At 58.9% G+C, this 18,609-nt stretch overlaps 2 protein-coding genes across 2 annotated transcripts in view; both read left to right on the top strand.

Moving 5' to 3' along the window:
* Nucleotides 1-7,399, top strand: part of LOC116786775 — a 37,258-nt gene extending 29,859 nt beyond the window's left edge. Inside the window, exons 16-19 of the mRNA XM_032687740.1 lie at nucleotides 58-339; nucleotides 1,215-2,715; nucleotides 3,593-4,118; nucleotides 4,868-7,399. Coding sequence (XP_032543631.1) covers nucleotides 58-339; nucleotides 1,215-2,715; nucleotides 3,593-4,118; nucleotides 4,868-7,276 — 4,718 coding nt within the window. The 3' untranslated portion in view covers nucleotides 7,277-7,399. The remainder of the gene's footprint in view (nucleotides 1-57; nucleotides 340-1,214; nucleotides 2,716-3,592; nucleotides 4,119-4,867) is intronic.
* Nucleotides 7,350-18,296, top strand: LOC116786586 (protein TASOR 2-like). Its single transcript, XM_032687279.1, has 7 exons — nucleotides 7,350-8,618; nucleotides 9,612-9,737; nucleotides 9,955-10,108; nucleotides 10,842-10,947; nucleotides 12,414-12,595; nucleotides 14,895-15,009; nucleotides 17,613-18,296. Exons 1-7 carry the CDS (start codon nucleotides 7,458-7,460, stop codon nucleotides 17,614-17,616), a joined length of 1,848 nt encoding a protein of 615 aa, XP_032543170.1. The 5' UTR covers nucleotides 7,350-7,457; the 3' UTR covers nucleotides 17,617-18,296.
* Nucleotides 18,297-18,609: the final 313 nt, after the last annotated feature.

Raw genomic sequence — 18,609 nt, 5'->3', positions numbered from 1 at the left:
CTGCCCTTTTAACACGTTCCAACCCTCAAGTCATGTTCTCCCTCCCCCCTGTCCCAGGTGCCGAGGTCCTGGCCGCCAGAATCGTCCGTAAACCCCCGGACGAGCCCGCGGAGAAGGGAAACGATGCTCCCGACGCTCCCGATTCTCCCAATCCAGCAGCAAAGAGAGCCAAGGCTGTGGAGATCCCAGACACCCCCAGTCCTGTTCCCGACCTCGTTCCCGTTGCCACGGAGGTGCCTTGTGCCGAGAGAGCCCCGAGTCCGGTGAAAAACAAGGAACAGGAAAGTCCAGAGCGCGACCCATCCCGAGCTGGAGGCGACGACGACCGAGCGGGAAGCGGTGAGAGTTCCGTGGTTTCCCTTGGGAAATCTTTCCCTCAAAAGGCTGAGGCACCTGGTGATGGCAGTGAGAGGACAAGGGGATAAGGATTTTAACTGGAAGAGGCTAAATATTGGGATATTGGGAAGGAATTCCCAAGGCGCCCAGACGGGCTGAGAAGGGAGCTGGGAGTTGGGCTGGGCAGGGAGCTGAAGAGGAACCTGAGTGTGGCCAGGGGGGCAAGAGGGCCAATGGCTGCTGGGCTGGCTGAGGAAGAGTGTGGCAGCAGGAGCAGGGCAGGGCTTGTGCCCCTGGGCTGGGCGCTGGGGAGGCCACCCCTGGAGTGCTGTGTCCAGCTCTGGGCCCTGAGCTCAGCAAGGCCCTGGAGGGGCTGGAGCAGGGGCAGAGAAGAGCAGCGAGGCTGGGGAAGGGACTGGAGCACAAGTGCTGGGAGGAGAGGCTGAGGGAGCTGGGGGGGCTCAGCCTGGAGAGGAGGAGGCTCAGGGGAGACCTCCTCACTCTCTGCAACTCCCTGACAGGAGGGGGGAACCGGGGGGGGGTCGGACTCTGCTCCAGAGAACCAGCAGGAGGACAAGAGGGCTCAGCCTCAAGCTGTGCCAGGGCAGGGTCAGGTTGGACATCAGGAAGGAATGTTTTCCATGGAGAGTGCTCAGCCATTGGAATGGGCTGCCCAGGGAAGTGGTGGATTTTCCATCCCTGGAGGTGTTTAAGGACAGACTGGATGTGGCATCAGTGCCATGGGCTGGGAACCACAGCGGGGTTGGATCAAGGGTTGGGCTGGATCATCTCGGAGGTCCCTTCCAACCCAGCTGATTCTGGGATTCTATGATTTATTTGATGTTTATTCACCCCTTAACTTCTCTTTCCTCACGCAGAGTTGCAGGAGCCACTCCCCGACCTCCCAGCCGAAGTCTCTCCCCAGTCCCACGGAGAGCAGAGCCAAGGGAACGAGTTTTATCCGGCTGAGCTCGGGAACGAGTGCAACTCACACGGGCTGAACCTGCTGGCTGACCTGGCCCTGGGCTCCTGTGTGTCCCTCTACATCCTCCAGGACACGGAGGGGACCCCTGTGTCCCCCAGCACCGAGGTGGTCCCTGTGCCCTCCAGCGCTGAGGTGATCCCTGTGCCCTACAGCCCTTCCAGCGACTCCTCCCAGGACGATGAGGGGATCTCTGTGTCCTACAGCTCTGGGATGGTCCCTGTGTCCCACACAACTGGGGTGACCTCCATGTCCCACAGAACTGGGGTGACCCCCATGTCCCACAACACTGGGGTGATCCCCGTGTCCCACAGAACTGAGGTATTCACTGTGTCCCACAGAACTGAGGTTATCCCTGCATCCCACAGCACTGGGGTGACCCTTGTGTCCCACAGCACTGGGGTGACCCCTGTGTCCCCCAGCACTGGGGTGACCCCTGCATCCCACAGCACTGGGGTAATCCTTGTGTCCCACAGCTCTTCCAGTTACTCCCCCCCGGGCGCTGAGGTGATCCTGGTGTCCCAGAGCCCTTCCAACAACTCCCCCCAGGATGCTGAGGTGATCCCTGTGTCCCACAGCACTGAGGTGATCCCCGCGTCCTCCAGCCCTTCCAGCGACTCCCCCCAGGACGCTGAGGACGCTCAGGTGATCCCTGAGGTGATCCCGGTGTCCCCGAGCCCTCCCAGTGCTTCCCCTCAGGAGCAGCAGGGCCGTCCCCAGCTCAGATCCCCGCGTGCCACTGCTCCCGCTCCCGACCCCAAACACCAGCGGCCTGGAAGACGAACCGCCTCCGCCGGGAGGGCGGCGCCCAACCAGGCCCTTCCCGCCGCGGCAAAACCGGGATTCAATGCGGGAAAACCGGGACTCAACGCGGGAAAACCGGGACTCAACGGCTCTGCCGCCGCCGCCGCTCCCGAGGAGAGAACCTCCGGAATTCCCATCCAGAGCGGCGTGAGGCCCGGCGTGTGGCCGGGATGGGCCGGGGAGAGGGAGCGCTGCGCCGTGGCCCTGGAGCACTCCTACGCCCTGGCGGGCCCGCTGGAGCAGCGCAGGAGAGGCACCAATCCCCCAGGAACGAACCCCCCAGGAACGCCCACCTCCGGAGCGGCCCCCACCCAAAACGGCACCGGGAGAACCCGACCGGGGCCGCTGGTGGGGAAGGTGCTGCCGTTCCGGCGCCAGCCCGGCGCGTCCCGCCCGCCCTGGGTCCCCGAGGGCGCGAGGAGCAGGACGGGCTCAGCCCGGGACAAGGAGGACTTCGCCAAGTGCCACACGGTGAGGGTGCGGGGCAAGTCCCTGAAGGTGACGCTCCAGTGGGAGGGGCAGTACGCCCACAACCTGGACACCCGCTACACCAACAACATCCTGGAGAGATCCGTCATCCGCGCCCTGCACGGGTGAGTCGGCCTGGAGTCTGGAAAAGCCTTTGGGAAGGGGTTGGAGTTGCTGTTTTTTTCATTTTTGCTTGGTGTGGGAATGGGTTTTGCTGCCCCTGCTCGGTTGGGTGGGTTTTCCCTGGAGAAAAGGAGGGATTTGGGAGGGGTGGGGGGTGACACGTTGGATGTGACCAGCTCAGAAATCCACCCGTGTTCTGGGATGATCCCACAGCCAGGGGGATCCTCTGCCTGGAATCCACCAGGAATCCAGCCTTGGGGAACAGAGGAAACCATGGATCTGCTCCCAGGGCTGGATCTCTCTGCTCTGGAGCCAGGCTGGGAGAGCTGGGAATGTTCATCCTGGAGAACAGAAGACTCCAGGGAGAGCTGAGAGCCCCTTGCAGGGCCTGAAGGGGCTCCAGGAGAGCTGGAGAGGGACTGGGGACAGGGCCTGGAGGGACAGGACACAGGGAATGGCTTCCCAGTGCCAGAGGGCAGATGGGATATTGGGAAGGAATTCCTGACTGGGAGGGTGGTGAAGGGCTGGAAAGGATTTCCCAGAGAAACTGTGGTTGCCCCTGGATCCCTGGAAGTGTCCCAGGCCAGATTGGGCTCGGAGCAACCTGGTCCAGGGGGATTGGACAAGATTACGCTGAGAGGTCCCTCCCAACCCAAACCATTCCATGATTCCCATGGCTCTGCAGCCAGAATTGGCCCCCAAAGCCACCACCTCAAGTCCTCCAACCAACCCTTGGGATCCTCTACTTTTACTTTTATTTCTTTTTAAAAAAAAAGCCGGAAACATCCCCAGCCGATCCGTAGCCGACCACCCCCTGCTCCCTTGGCGCCGAGCCCACGGAGACATTCCAAGCATGTGTTTTCCCTTCGCTTTTCCCAGGCCCTGGGACTGCAACCTCCCTGAGACCGTGGAGGACATGAAGCTGATCCTGCACACGTGGGTGGCCCTGTTCTACAGGAGGCCCTCGGCGCAGCTCAACAGCTCGCGGAAGGTGGTGGAGCACCGCGACCCCAACAAGTTCGTCCTGCTCAACAGCTCCGACCGCTTCTGGGACCTCAGCGACGACGACCTGGAGCCCCGCGGCCGCAAGACGTGCCCGGCCGACTCCAGGTCCGACCCCGACCAGACTCCCAGCAGCTCCGTGGATCCCGGCACTCCCAGAAAACGGTCTTCCCACCGGGAGAAGGGCCGGCCGGGCTTGCGGAGTGACGCCGGAGGTGTGGACAGCACGGTGTCCTCCTCCTCCGGGGAGCTGCCCGGCGAGGAGGAGGAGCCTTCCTCCACCAGCTGTCCGGAGAGCGTTCCCGAGGAGAGCGTTCCCGAGGGCGTTCCCAGCGCCGAGGAGAGCCTGGATGAGGGAGAGGGGCAGCCGGGAATCCCCGAGGACGTCTCGAGCGTCACCGCGGTGAGTGTGGGGTCGGGGAGGACACAGCTCAGCGAGGCACATTCCTGCTCCTGCTCCCAGAGGAGTGGGATGGATATCCTGCTTTGGGGCTCTCCTGGAGGCCAGGGAATGCGTGTCCCAAATATCCTCCAGGATTTATTCTGGACACGCTCAGAGCCACCATAAAAGAAGCTTTCAGGCCACAGTCCAGCTGTGGATGTTCCTCTTGGATTGAGGTGGCATTCCCAGCCTCTGGCATGAGCTGCCTGTCCCTATCCAGGGGAGCGGGGCCTTTATATGGATGCTCTCCAAGAATCCCAAAGAACTAAATGCCTGTTCCTGGTTGGAGTGTGAGCTCAGGCAAGGTGTGAGCACTTAACTGAGGGAAGAGAGGAACCACAAACACCCCGTCCCATCCCATTCCCAGGCAGGGAATCCTTTGCAGCATTCTCCTCATCCCTGTGGGGAAATCCATAAATATTCCATCCTGGAGAGAGCTTTTCCATCCAATTTTTGTCGTTCCTCCAGCCTGCAGAGGGTCAGGAGTGGATAAACACAAACCAGGGGCGTTTTTCAAGCCTGAATTCCAGGCCTAAAAGCTTTAATTTAAAGCTTCTGCTCCGAACAAAGGAGCAACTCCCACGGGAAAAATCCCGGGGTTTTTTGGTTGGTTGGTTGGGATTTTTTTTTTTTGCTCCTCCTGCAGGGGCATCTCAGCCCTGTGTTTGCCTCCCATGAGGAATAATAACCTCTGGATTGTGTCGTTCCAGGAGGAGCCGCCGGATGCCGCGATCGCCCCCGGCCCTTCCGAGGAGCCGGGACGTGCCAGCGAGCGCCCGGCTGTGCCAGGCATGGAAAACTCCCGCAGCCCGGCCCCCAATTCCAGTGCAGCTCCGTGCACAGACAGCCAGGATGGAATTCCTGGAGATGGGGAGCAACTGGAGAGCGGGCGGGAGGCGGGAGCAGGGCGTGGTTCTCCCAGGGATACGGAGAGCGCGGGAGATGCCAGACACGGCACGGAGGTTGAGGACAACAGGGACAGGAGCAAGGCCACCAGTGATCCATGGGATTCCATGCCCTTGGAAGCGAGTCCTGGAAGTGCAAGCCATCCACGACATGCCCGCAATTCCGTGCCCTTGGAAGCGAGCCCCCGCAGTGCCAATCTTGCCGGAGCCAGCGAGGAAGGGCTGGAATCACGAGACCCCTTCGGACACCTGGAAAAAGAGGAGGGAGAGTTGGAGGAGGACAAGGAAGAGAACGAGGAGGACTTTGAGGAAGTCCTGGGGCCTGTGGATTTGGTGTTGTCCGAGAGCAGCGACACCGAGATGGAAAGCGAGCACAGCGACCAGAAAACAGGGAGTTCCCCACTTCCGGAGGACTTCGGAGCTCCCAGAGAGGACTCTGTGCCCAGCCCCTCCTCCTTGGCATCGCCCTACTCGGGCAGCTCCACACTGGTGATGTCAGACAGGACTTGGACTGGGAATTGGAGTGGGATTGACTCTCCAGGGCTTCCTGGGGAGAGGGCACCGAGCGTGGATGAGCTCCCGGAGCCCTGGGATGCTCCGGCCACTCCATGTTCGGAGACAGGTGGCATTGGTGCGGCCAGTCCAGCCCGTGTGGGGTCACCCCGGGACAGCGGGGAGATGATCCCACCTGATCCAGGCCTTTTCCATGGGGCACAGCCAGACAGTGTTACAGGCAGCCCAGAACCTGCTGGAGAGGTACTTGGGAATGACTTGGAGCAGAAAGACAGGGATTATGCTCCCTCTGCAGAAAGCTGGGAGCCTGCAGATGTGGGATCACCCCGTGACAGTGGGGAGACATTCCCACCTGATCCAGGCCTTTTCCATGAGGCACAGCCAGTCTCTGGAGCTGCTGGAGAGACGCTTGGGAATGACTTGGAGCAGAAAGACAGGGATCATGTGCCCGCTGAAGAAAGGTGGGAATCTTCGGATGTGGGGTCACCCCGTGACAGTGGAGAGATGTTCCCACCTGATCCAGGCCTTTTCCATGGGGCACAGCCAGACAGTGTTACAGGCAGCTCTGGAGCTGCTGGAGAGACACTCGGGAATGACTTGGAGCAGAAGGACAGGGATCACGTGCCCGCTGCAGAGAGGGGGGATCCTGCCAGGAACAGTGATGGCTTGGAGTCCCTGCACAGCCAGGGACTGGCACTGCCCTTGTCCCCTCACTCCAGCTCTGCCTGCCTGACGTCTCCCAATGGATCCATCGATCCCAGAGCTGCTCCAGAGGACCAGGAGACCACGGCAGGCTTCCCGTCCCCGTCACGGCGTGACCTGGGCGGGAGCAGCCGCTTTTCCCGGGAACAGGGAGATGATGTCGGTGCTGATCCCGGGGAGCCAAACCAGGAAAGGAGCGAGGTTTTGGGGGAAGAAGAGCCTGGCAGCCCTTGTTCCAACGGCACAGGAGTGCTGGATGATCCCATGGGAGCAGGTGGTGGCCAGGACTTCCCCTTGGACTACGGAGCTGCGGGAGGTGATCCTGGGGCTGGGGAGGGTGAGGATGTGTGTCCTGGTGCAGAGAATTCCCCCAGGAGCGACAGAACAGACATGGAGATGGGGGGTGACACTCCACAGGAGCCAGAGATGCCTCTCCATCCCCCCCCTGGAGTCAGAGCCTTCCTCCTTGGAGCGGGAAGGGATGTCAGCCATGGAGGAGCCCCCCGGGCAGCGGCGGAGCTTCCCAAACAGTCCCTCCCCATCCAGCCCTGGATACTCAGCTCCTGCTTCTCCTGTTTATCAGGAAGACACAGAACCCCCCAGCTCGGAGCAGAGCCCGTGGGAGCCAGCTCTGGGCCAGCCCTGGAATTCCTGGGAGGAAGGAGGTGCTCCAGAGGGGAGTGTGGGTGCCCGGAGCCTGGAGGGCTCCGTAGATCCCAGATGTTCCAGAGGGGTGATAAGATACCCGGCTCCGCGCCCTGCGGGGCGGGCACGGGGCTCCCCTGTGGATGTGCTTCCAAGGGAGCCAAGATCCAGGTCTCCTCCTCCTTCTCCACACAGTCTCCAGGATGGTCTCCATGGCGCCGAGCCGGGCTCAGTCCTGGATGTGTGTCCCGGGATGGTCCCTCCCGGCACGGATCCAGCTCTGGACGATGCCTCGTGGTCCTGCTCCCCCTGTGCCAGCCCCGGGAGCCAAAGGGAGGAGCCCATCCTGCCTGAGGACTGGGAAGAAGGAAGAAGCATCCCTGTTTCCAGTGCTCCATCGTCTCCAGAGGGGGAGTTGCTTGATCCGTGGCACGAGCCCCGCTCCGCATGGGAGGACAGCGGGTCCGAGGAATTCCCTGATCCCGGGGATGAGGAATCCGAGGCATTCCCTGATCCACACCGTGCCAGCAGGGACATGGGATCCGAGGCATTCCCTCATTCACACCGTGCCAGCGCAGAGGTGGAAGAGGGGGAAATCCTCACTTCCCCCATCCCTGTGTTCCCGTTCCGTGAGCACAGGGATCCCTCTGGAGAAAGGCTGGAGTTCAGCGATGCTGAGGACGCTTTGGACACGTTCCCGAGGGCACAGCAGCTCCTCAGCAGGGACACACGCAGGGGCGTGGCCTTTCAAGATCCATTGGACCTTTCATCCAGCGACTCCGAGCAGGAATATTTTGGGAGGAACCCACGCCCCCCGCTTCCAGCCAGGGCTTCCCGCGGCGCGAGATCCGTGGATGCCGCAGGCGCCAGGACTAACGGCGACGACTCCTCCGTGGAGGGGCTGGGAGACGGCTGGGACCAGGGGGTCTCCAGGGATTCCCGGCACTCCGTGATCACCCGGCACCGCCGGGAGAGGCCTGGGAATTCCCAGCCTCCGAGGAGGCGGCACCGCCGCGCCGGCGAGTCCCATTTGTTACGGAACAACTTGCTGGGCGACTGGAGGGGCTCCGAGGAGCTCACCCAGAACACCCTGGACATGGAGTGTCTCCGTTTCCATTATAAGCTAAACCAGGTCCTTGGGAATAGGAAACCGCCCTTTTCTACCTCCGAGAGCATCTTCCCAAGAGACTTTTCCCGGCGGGACCCTCTGACCCCGCCGTCCGCGCAGGACAGGAGCCCCTTGCAGGTGACCATCCCACCCTCACACACGTGGCTGGGCCGGAGCAGATCCCGCTGGCAGCGGGGCCGGCACGAGGAGGACACCCCCGGGGACACCAGGAGGAGATCCCCATCCCGCTCCCGACCCCCCTTCTGCCTCGGGAAGCTCCACCAGGACGGCCGGCCGCTGGATTCCTGGGAGGACGTCACCGTCGTCCTGGACGAGTATTCCGAGCTGCCGAGGGTGGTGCTGAGCAGGGCGGACGCCGGGAAGGAGGGCGGAGGGCACGGAGAGCCCCGGGATGCGGGGCCAGGCCCGTCCCGGCGCGGGAGGCCGGCGGCCTTCCAGGGCATGATCGGGGAGCTGTGCGGGGCCCTGCGCTCCCACCTGCGCCGCGTGGCCTCCGAGGCCTCCACGCACCCGGGAATGTTCTACCTGGTGGAGACGGGCAAGGAGCCGTTCTTCGAGAGGGTGAAGGTAAGAGGAGACTCCCCCAGAGAGGGATGAGATGGGACGGGGGGAGCTGAGGGGCAGGGAAAGGTGGCACGGGCAGTTTGGGTCCCCTGAGGCAGGAGCCGCCTCTGCCACTGCCCAGCATTGGAATCACCGAGTCCTTGAGGGTGGGTAACACCCTTAAGGTGGAGTCATCCTGGAATCGTGGAATGGATTGGGTTGGAAAAGAGCTTAAAGGTCATCCAGCCCCCTGCCATGGGCAGGGACACCTCCCGCTATCCCAGGTTGCTCCAGACTGGCCCTGGACACTTCCAGGGATCCAGGGGCAGCCACAGCTTCTCCGGGAAATCCATTCCAGTCCCTCCCCACCCTCCCAGCCGGGAATTCCTTCCCAATGTCCCACCTAAAATGACTCTCTCTGAGTTTCAAGTCCAACTGTTAACCCAGCACTGCCACACGTCCCCAAGTGCCACATCCACAGGGATTTTAAATCCCTCCAGGGATGGGGACTCCACCCCTGCCCTGGGCAGCCCCTTCCAATGCCTGGCAACCCTTTTTGGTGATGAAATTTTCCCTGATATCCAACCTCAACCTCCACTGGCACAGCTTGAGGCCGTTCCTTCTTATCCTGCCAGCTGAACATCCCCCGGGCCAAAGCAGAGAGTGGGAGTTCAGGCAGCCCGGGCTGGGAATTCTGGGAAGGGGGATTCCGCTGGAGGATTAGCAAAGAGGCCCCATCCATGTGAGAGGCTCCATGTGGTTTTCCAAAAGGTTTTTAGGGATAAAGATCAATGGTTTCTTCACTGGGTGGAGCCCAGCAGTGTCAGGACAGCCACCATCCCATCCCACCACAATGCCGGGACAGCCACCATCCCATCCCATCCCATCCCATCCCATCCCATCCCATCCCATCCCATCCCATCCCATCCCATCCCATCCCTCTCCCCGTGTTCCCAGGCACGCGTGTGTGTGCCTGGAGATGTTCCCATGCCGACCTGAGGAGGGTTTCTGTTGCAGGCCCTGCTGAGGAAGGAGGGTTGGGTGAGGACGGAGCCGCGGAGCTTCTGCGGGGGGAGGCGCCGGGCGGGCGACCAGCTGCTCGTCATCATCCGCAACGAGGACATCTCCTCCCACATCCACACTGTGAGACCCCCATCCCGCTCCCTTCCCTTCTCCCAGCGCTGCTCTTTAATCCCTCGGGAAGGCTGGAGTAGCCCCAGCTCGGAGGAGCGAGGCCGGGCCTCTCTCCTCGGGAATGTCGGATCGCCGTATCCGCGGCCTCCTGGGCTCGGGCTGTGGGGATGGGATGATGCAGAGGAGGTTCCCCCGGGTCTCACGGCAGCCTCTGTGCCCCGAGCAGATCCCGGGATTGCTGGAGCTGAAGCGCTGTCCCGGCGTGGTGTTCGCCGGGGTGGACAATCCCGAGGATGTCACGGGTCACACCTACCAGGAGCTGTTCCACACCGGGGGCTTCCTGGTGTCCGACACCACAGTCTTGGAATCCATGTCTCTGGGTGAGTCTTGGGGTTCTCACCTGGACACAAGCGTGGTGGTGGTCCCTTCCCTTCCCTCCCAAACCTTCCCAAACCTTCCCTTCCCAAACCTTCCCTTCCCAAACCTTCCCTTCCCTTTGGCCTCGTTCACTGGTTTACTGTCACATTCCCAAACCTTTCCGTCGGTCCTCTGCTCCGCCTTGGAGTGGGGAAATCCGTGCCCTGTGTTGGACATTTGGATCCCATCTGGATAACGGGTCCAGGTCAGGGGTCCCCAAAAACGCCTGAGTGCAGTGGAGGGTTGTACAAGGACATTCAGCCTGGAGAATCATGGAATCATGGAATGGGTTGGGTTGGAAGGGACCTTAAGGGGCATCTTGGCCGCGGGCAGGGACACCTTCCACTGTCCCAGGTTGCTCCAACCTGCCCTTGGACACTTCCAGGGATCCAGGGGCAGCCACATCTTCTCTGGAAAATCCATTTCAGCCCCTTCCCACCCTAGGAAGGCAGGAGTTCCTTCCCAATATCTAATGGAAAGGGAGGACAAAAGAAATGGGAAGTGGCAGAGAAAACTCAGGGGCTGCACAGCCAAGGGACAAGAGGTGACAGGGACAAGTTGCACTTATTTCAGGTGTTGGTGGGAATAAAATCCCCCAGCCAGCGAGACAAAATCCCAGTTTTCCCAACCCAGGTTGGGAGTCTCCATCCCCGGAGAGGCTCCAACCTCACCCTGCTGCTCTGGTGTCCCCCCCAGCCCGGCTGAAGGAGGTGGTGAAGGTGCTGGAGAAGCTCAACAGGAGCGGGAGGTGGAAAGTGGCTCCTTCACTACAGGAGAGCAAGAAGCTCCGAGGAGACCTCAGGTAACGGCTCTGCCGGGGCAGGGTGGGTTCCAACCACCCCTGGGAGTGGAGGAGCAGGAACTGGGATCTGGAAGAGGATCAGGTGGGTTGGGTTCCAACACCCCTGGGAGGTGGAGCAGCAGGAACTGGGATCTGGAGAGGATCAGGTGGGTTGGGTTCCAACACCCCTGGGAGGTGGAGCAGCAGGAATTGGGATCTGGAGAGGATCGGGCAGGATGAAACGTTGTCTGGGATGTGATCCTGGACCAGGCACCCTGCTGCACCTCCATGAGGGCACTTCCCTCTCTCAGGGAGTGTTACAGCCTGGAAGGGCTTGAGGACAGGCACAGATTTCCTTGGAGGAGCTCCACATTCCCAAAGCAAACTGAACTCCATCCCCACAGCTCATCCCAGCTCCACACTCCGGGAGCTCGGAGCACCTTCCTGGGCTTCCCCCACATCTCTCTGCTGTTTCCTCTCTGTCCCATCCCAGGTGGGATTTGGGGGAGGGATGAGGAGCCCTCAGTTGATGCAGAGGGAGGAATTGCCGCCACAATTCCCACTCCTGGTCCCTTTGGGACCATTGTGATGAACTCCCCTCGTCCTCCAACTCGGAATTACCCGTGGGCTGCATCCCTCAGGATGTGCCTGCTCCAAGTGGAGCCTTATCCATGGGCCACAGTGTTTCCAAGGATTTATTCTGCTGTGGCATAGACTGACCCACAGCCACAGCTGCCTTGAGGTGGCCCTGTTCCTTCATGGCCTTATATCCATGGGTGACAATTCCTGGACTTGCTCCGGCGTGGCCACGGTCCCTTCAGGAGTGTCCCTGCTCCAGCATGGCCTTATCCCAGCCTGAAGTCCCTGGGATTATCCAGCATGGGAAAGTGAGGAAAACTCATGGATTGGGACACAGGCAGCTTAATAGGGAAAGCAAAGCTGTCACAGCAGCAAAACCAAGGATTTCCTTCCCTGCTTCCCATCCCAGGCAGGTGTTCAGCCTCCCTCAGGAAAGCCAGGCTCCATCACGGGAACAAACAGCATCATTCCAAACATCCCCCCCTTTCCTTCTTCTCCTCCCAGCTTTATATCCTGAGCGTGATGCCAAAGGGTCTGGAATGTCCCTCGGGGGTCAGCTGTCCCTGCTGTGTCCCCTCCCAGCTCCCTGTGCCCCCAAACTTGGTGGGGAAGGGGGAGCAGGGAAGGCCTCGGCTCTGCCAAACCCCAATTTCCCACAGCTCCCAAACCCAACCACAGGGATAAAAATGAACCCATTCCCAGCCCAAACCAGCCTAAACCAGCCCAAACCAGTACAAACCAACACACCCAGTGGGAGCTGCCTGGAGGAAGGAGTCACTTTGTCACTTTGGCCCCGTGTGGTGACGCTTGGGTGTAAAATCACCCTCAGGGCTGGAAAAAACCCCACATGGGAGGGCAGGGGGGAGAACAGGGAGGCCACTGACCTCTCCCTGTCCCTCTCCCGGCAGGGTGACCCCGGATGCCCACGGGAAGCAGCTGCTCCTGAAGTGGTGCCAGGAGGAGGGGCTGGTGGAGGTGCTGCCCTTCCACGGCTGCGACTCCCCCGGCGCCCCCGAGAAGCAGCTCCTGAGGTGCCTCCTGGGGCTGCAGGTCCAGCACGTCCGGGCCAGGCTGGGAGTGTTCCTGACCCGTGAGTGTCCCACCGGGAACAGGGGCGGGAGGGAGGATCACGGGGGTGGGATGGGGTGTGGGATGGGAGCTCACAGGGAATTGGGGTGAGGGATGGGAGCTCACAGGGATGGGAGCTCACGGGGGATAGGATGTGGGATAGGGAGCTCACAGGGAATTGGGGTGAGGGATGGGAGCTCACAGGGAACTGGGATGAGGGATGGGAGCTCACAGGGAACTGGGATGAGGGATGGGAGCTCACAGGGAACTGGGATGAGGGATGGGAGCTCACAGGGAACTGGGATGAGGGATGGGAGCTCACAGGGATGGGAGAGTGGGATGGGAGCATGGGATGGGAGCTCACAGGGGATGGGGTGTGGGATGGGGAGCTCACAGGGATGGGAGTGTGGGATGGGAGCTCACGGGGATGGGTGTGGGGATAGGGAGATCACAGGGAATTGAGGTGAGGGATGGGAGCTCACAGGGAAGGGAGCGTGGGATGGGGGATCACAGGGAATTGGGCTGCGGGGTGTGTATGTCACAGGTGAGGTGTGTATGTCACAGTTAAGATCTGTATGTAACAGGTAGGGTGTGTATGTCACAGGTGAGGTGTGTATGTCACAGGTGAGGTGTGTATGTCACAGTTAAGATCTGTATGTAACAGGTAGGGTGTGTATGTCACAGGTGAGGTGTGTATGTCACACTCAGGGTGTGTATGTCACACCTAAGGGTGTGTATGTCACAGGTAGGGTGTATGTCACAGGTAAGGGTGTGTATGTCACAGGTGAGGTGTGTATGTCACAGGTGAGGTGTGTATGTCACAGTCAGGGTGTGTATGTCACAGGTGAGGTGTGTATGTCACAGTCAGGGTGTGTATGTCACAGGTGAGGTGTGTATGTCACAGGTAGGCTGTGTATGTCACAGGTGAGGTATGTATGTCACACTCAGGGTGTGTATGTCACAGGTGAGGTGTGTATGTCACACTCAGAGTGTGTATGTCACAGGTGAGGTGTGTATGTCACAGGTGAGGTGTGTATGTCACAGGTAGGGTGTGAATGTCACAGGTGAGGTGTGTATGTCACAGGTGAGGTGTGTATGTCACACTCAGGGTGTGTATGTCACACTCAGGGTGTGTATGTCACAGTTGAGGTGTGTATGTCACACTCAAGGTGTGTATGTCACAGGTACAGGGTGTGTATGTCACAGGTCAGGTGTGTATGTCACAGGTCAGGTGTGTATGTCACAAGTGAGGGGTGTGTATGTCACAGGTAGGGTGGTGTATGTCACAGGTAAGGTGTGTATGTCACAGGTGAGGGGTGTATGTCACACTCAGGGTGTGTATGTCACACTCAGGGTGTGTATGTCACAGGTGAGTTGTGTATGTCACAGGTGAGGTGTGTATGTCACACTCAGGGTGTGTATATCACAGGTAGGGTGTGTATGTCACAGTTGAGGTGTGTATGTCACACTCAAGGTGTGTATGTCACAGGTAAGGTGTGTATGTCACACTCAGGGTGTGTATGTCACAGGTGAGGTGTGTATGTCACAGGTAGGGTGTGTATGTCACAGGTGAGGTGTGTATGTCACAGGTAGGGTGTATATGTCACAGGTGAGTTGTGTATGTCACAGGTCAGGTGTGTATGTCACACTCAGGGTGTGTATGTCACAGGTGAGGGTGTGTATGTCACAGGTGAGGTGTGTATGTCACACTCAGGGTGTGTATGTCACAGGTGAGGTGTGTATGTCACACTCAGGGTGTGTATGTCACAGGTGAGGTGTGTATGTCACAGGTGAGGTGTGTATGTCACACTCAAGGTGTGTATGTCACAGGTACAGGGTGTGTATGTCACAGGTGAGGTGTGTATGTCACAGGTGAGGTGTGTATGTCACAGGTGAGGGATGTTTGTCACACTCAGGGTGTGTCACACTCAGGGTGTGTCACACTCAGGTGTGTGTCCCATGAGTTACAGGGTTTGTATCTCATGTCAGACACCCCAAGCTGTTGAATTTCCTGGGATGTGCTGGAGGAGGCACTGGGATCTCCCCATTTCCCCCCGTTCCTGCTGGAATCCCTTTCCTGGTGTTTGGCTCAGCTGTGCCAAGGGAACAGATTTTTGGGAGCCTCCTGCACTCCTGAATTTTGGGATCCCCTGGATGGCATCACATCCCACTCTTTTCCTGGCCTTCCTGGCCTGAGGCTCTTTTACAGGGGCTCTGCTCCTGCTCCCAGGATGGGGCACAGTGGGATTCAGGGAATATTCTCTGCAGGTTTGGGAATTCTGCATCCGCTGGAATTCACAGGGCTGCTCCTTCCCTTGCAGAAAACCCCGGAGCGAGGAGGGAGGTCCTGGAGAGCAAAGGGATCCTGGTGGCCGACGTGAGCTCCTTCCTGGGCACCCTGCAGGGCGTGGCCGCTCCCTTCCGGAGGAGCTACTGGTGAGGAGGGAAAGCTTGGGAACAGTCCCAGAAATCTGGGAGCGGCCACTGGGTTCTTGGGAGCAGCTCCTCGATTGTTGGGAGCAGTTCCTGAGTTGTTGGGAGCAGCTCCTGGGTTGTTAGGAGCAGCTCTTGGATTTTTGAGAGCAGCTCTTGGATTGTTTGGAGCAGCTCCTGGATTTTTGGGAGCAGCCACTGGGTTGTTGGGAGCAGCTCCTGGGTTCTTGGGAGCAGCCATTGGATTTTTGGGAGCAGCTCCTGGATTTTTAGGAGCAGCTCTTGGATTGTTGGGAGCAGCTCTTGGATTTTTGGGAGCATCTCCTGGGTTCTTGGGAGCAGCCATTGGATTTTTGGGAGTAGCTCCTGAGTTGCTGGGAACAGCTCTTGGATTTTTGGGAGCAGCTCTTGGATTTTTGGGAGCAGCTCCTGGATTGTTGGGAGCAGCCACTGGGTTGTTGGGAGCAGCTCCTGGGTTGTTGGGAGCAGCTCTTGGATTTTTGGGAGCAGCTCTTGGATTGTTGGGAGCAGCTCCTGGATTTTTGGGAGCAGCTCCTGGGTTATTGGGAGCAGCTCCTGGATTTTGTGGAGCAGCTCTTGGATTTTTGGGAGCAGTTCCTGGATTGTTGGGAGCAGCTCCTGGATTTTTGGGAGCAGCCATTGGGTTGTTGGGAAGCAGCTCCTGGATTTTTGGGAGCAGTTCCTGAGTTGTTGGGAGCAGCTCTGGGATTTTTGGGAGCAGCTCCTGGATTTTAGGAGCAGCTCTTGGATTGTTGGGAGCAGCTCTTGGATTTTTGGGAGCATCTCCTGGGTTCTTGGGAGCAACCATTGGATTTTTGGGAGTAGCCATTGGATTTTTGGGAGTAGCTCCTGAGTTGTTGGGAACAGCTCTTGGATTTTTGGGAGCAGCTCTTGGATTTTTGGGAGCAGCTCCTGGATTTTTGGGAGCAGCCACTGGGTTGTTGGGAGCAGCTCCTGGGTTGTTGGTAGCAGCTCTTGGATTTTTGGGAGCAGCTCTTGGATTGTTGGGAGCAACTCCTGAATTTTTGGGAGCAGCTCCTGGGTTATTGGGAGCAGCTCCTGGATTTTGTGGAGCAGCTCTTGGATTGTTGGGAGCAGTTCCTGGATTGTTGGGAGAAGCTCCTGGATTGTTGGGAACAGCTCTTGGATTGTTGGGAGCAGCTCCTGGATTTTTGGGAGCAGCCACTGGGTTGTTGGGAGCAGCTCCTGGGTTCTTGGGAGCAGCCATTGGATTTTTGGGAGCAGCTCTTGGATTGTTGGGAGCAGCTCTTGGATTGTTGGGAGCAGCTCTTGGATTGTTGGGAGCAGCTCTTGGATTTTTGGGAGCATCTCCTGGGTTCTTGGGAGCAGCCATTGGATTTTTGGGAGTAGCTCCTGAGTCGCTGGGAACAGCTCTTGGATTTTTGGGAGCAGCTCTTGGATTTTTGGGAGCAGCTCCTGGATTGTTGGGAGCAGCCACTGGGTTGTTGGGAGCAGCTCCTGGGTTGTTGGAGCAGCTCTTGGATTTTTGGGAGCAGCTCTTGGATTGTTGGGAGCAGCTCCTGGATTTTTGGGAGCAGCTCCTGGGTTATTGGGAGCAGCTCCTGGATTTTGTGGAGCAGCTCTTGGATTTTTGGGAGCAGTTCCTGGATTGTTGGGAGCAGCTCCTGGATTTTTGGGAGCAGCCATTGGGTTGTTGGGAAGCAGCTCCTGGATTTTTGGGAGCAGCTCCTGTGTTGTTGGAGCAACTCCTGGATTTTGGGGAGCAGCTCCTGGATTTTTGGGAGCAGCTCCTGGTTGTTGGGAGCAGCTCTTGGATTTTTGGGAGCAGCTCCTGGGTTGTTGGGAGCAGCTCTTGGATTTTTGGGAGCATCTCCTGGGTTCTTGGGAGCAGCCACTGGATTTTTGGGAGTAGCTCCTGAGTTGTTGGGAGCAGCTCTTGGATTTTTGGGAGCAGCCACTGGGTTGTTGGGAGCAGCTCCTGGATTGTTGGGAGCAGCTCTTGGATTGTTGGGAGCAGCTCCTGGATTTTTGGGAGCAGCTCCTGGGTTATTGGGAGCAGCTCCTGGATTTTGTGGAGCAGCTCTTGGATTTTTGGGAGCAGCTCTTGGATTGTTGGGAGCAGCTCCTGGATTTTTGGGAGCAGCCACTGGGTTGTTGGGAACAGCTCTTGGATTTTTGGGAGCAGCTCTTGGATTGTTGGGAGCAGCTCTTGGATTTTTGGGAGCAGCTCTTGGATTGTTGGGAGCAGCTCTTGGATTTTTGGGAGCATCTCCTGGGTTCTTGGGAGCAGCCATTGGATTTTTGGGAGTAGCTCCTGAGTTGTTGGGAACAGCTCTTGGATTTTTGGGAGCAGCTCTTGGATTTTTGAGAGCAGCTCCTGGATTTTTGGGAGCTGTGTCCAGCTGCTCCTGGAGCAGGGCAGGGATGTTCCCGGGGTGCCGGATTCGGGATCTGTTGGCACTCAGGGCTGACTCCTGAATCCAGAGCTGGCAGAGCTGTGCTTGGCACTGCTGGGAATGGGAAACACTCCGGTATTTTTCCTGGGAATCTCCTCAGGAGTGCGGGAGCGGAGCTTCAACCTGCACCACCTCTCTCTGTTGCAGGTGACAAAGCCGAGCCAGGACACGGCTCCTCCCCACGGTGGCACCAGTTGGAGCATCCCAACCCTTCCGGGACACCCCATCCCGGCGGATGCTCCGGGTGGCGCGGGAAGGGCCGTTCGAGTCTGCACAGAAAACTGACTGGGAGGTGGCCAATCCACCCCCCCCTCCCCGGGGGGTTTTATTCCCTGTTCCGGGGGTTTTATTCCGTTCCGGGGGTTTTATTCCCTGTTGCACCCCAGGACAGAGGTCGTCGTAACGCGGCAGGTTTATTATCGGAGCGTTTCCCAGCGTTTTTGGTGCCGCTGACATCGGAAGAAACAGGAAGATGGAGATCTCCAGAAAGCCGTTTTTACTTGAAGGAAGGTCGGGAAGGACAATTAACCCCCCTCCCCACGGGGTAGTGCCCTGCCCCCCTACACTACATTTCAGCTCACCCCCCGTTTTCTCACGGTACCATTTCCCTGCTGGGACTCCATTCCGGCGCATTCCAGCACCTGGAATTCCTGTAAATAGCCGGGATATAGGAATGAAATTAAAGCTCTTATTTATGGGGGCCGGGATGGAGACGCAGGGTCGGGGTTTGTCCTCTTCTATTTTGGGGTTTTTTTAAATGAAAGCGTTGCAGTTGTCCTTCTGTTGGGGACGGATTTGTAAAGAGTTTGAATAATAAAACCTCAAAACAAAGAGAGTTTGTTCTGCGTTAACTCCAACCTGGAGGCTCCCACAGGAAGGGGAGAGGGAACAACACGATGGAGGCTCCTGGATGATCGATCCCATCCTGCTTCCCAGGAATAACGAGGCTACAGCAGAGAGGGATAACGGGATAAAAGAAGGGAAGGATTGTTTTCCACCTGCTCTGGGCCTTGGCTTTGGGAGGACTCAGCTCTGGGCACTGACCCAGCTCCAGGGAGGAAGCACAGGGCCCAGGAGAGCTGAAAACGGGAAGGTGGTTCCTGGAACTGCCACCCCAGGAAGGGGAAGTGCCAAAAGCCCCGGC

This window comes from Chiroxiphia lanceolata, chromosome 5 (genome assembly GCF_009829145.1).
Source record: "Chiroxiphia lanceolata isolate bChiLan1 chromosome 5, bChiLan1.pri, whole genome shotgun sequence".
NCBI lineage: Eukaryota > Metazoa > Chordata > Aves > Passeriformes > Pipridae > Chiroxiphia > Chiroxiphia lanceolata.
This window is presented reverse-complemented; position numbering and strand designations above follow the sequence as displayed.

Coding starts and splice junctions, on each gene's coding strand:
- LOC116786586 (XM_032687279.1), top strand. CDS start 7,458: ATGGGATCCGAGGCATTCCCTCATTCACACCGTGCCAGCGCAGAGGTG. Junction 10,109..10,841: donor CTTGGAATCCATGTCTCTGG/GTGAGTCTTGGG, acceptor TGTCCCCCCCAG/CCCGGCTGAAGGAGGTGGTG. Junction 10,948..12,413: donor AAGCTCCGAGGAGACCTCAG/GTAACGGCTCTG, acceptor CTCTCCCGGCAG/GGTGACCCCGGATGCCCACG.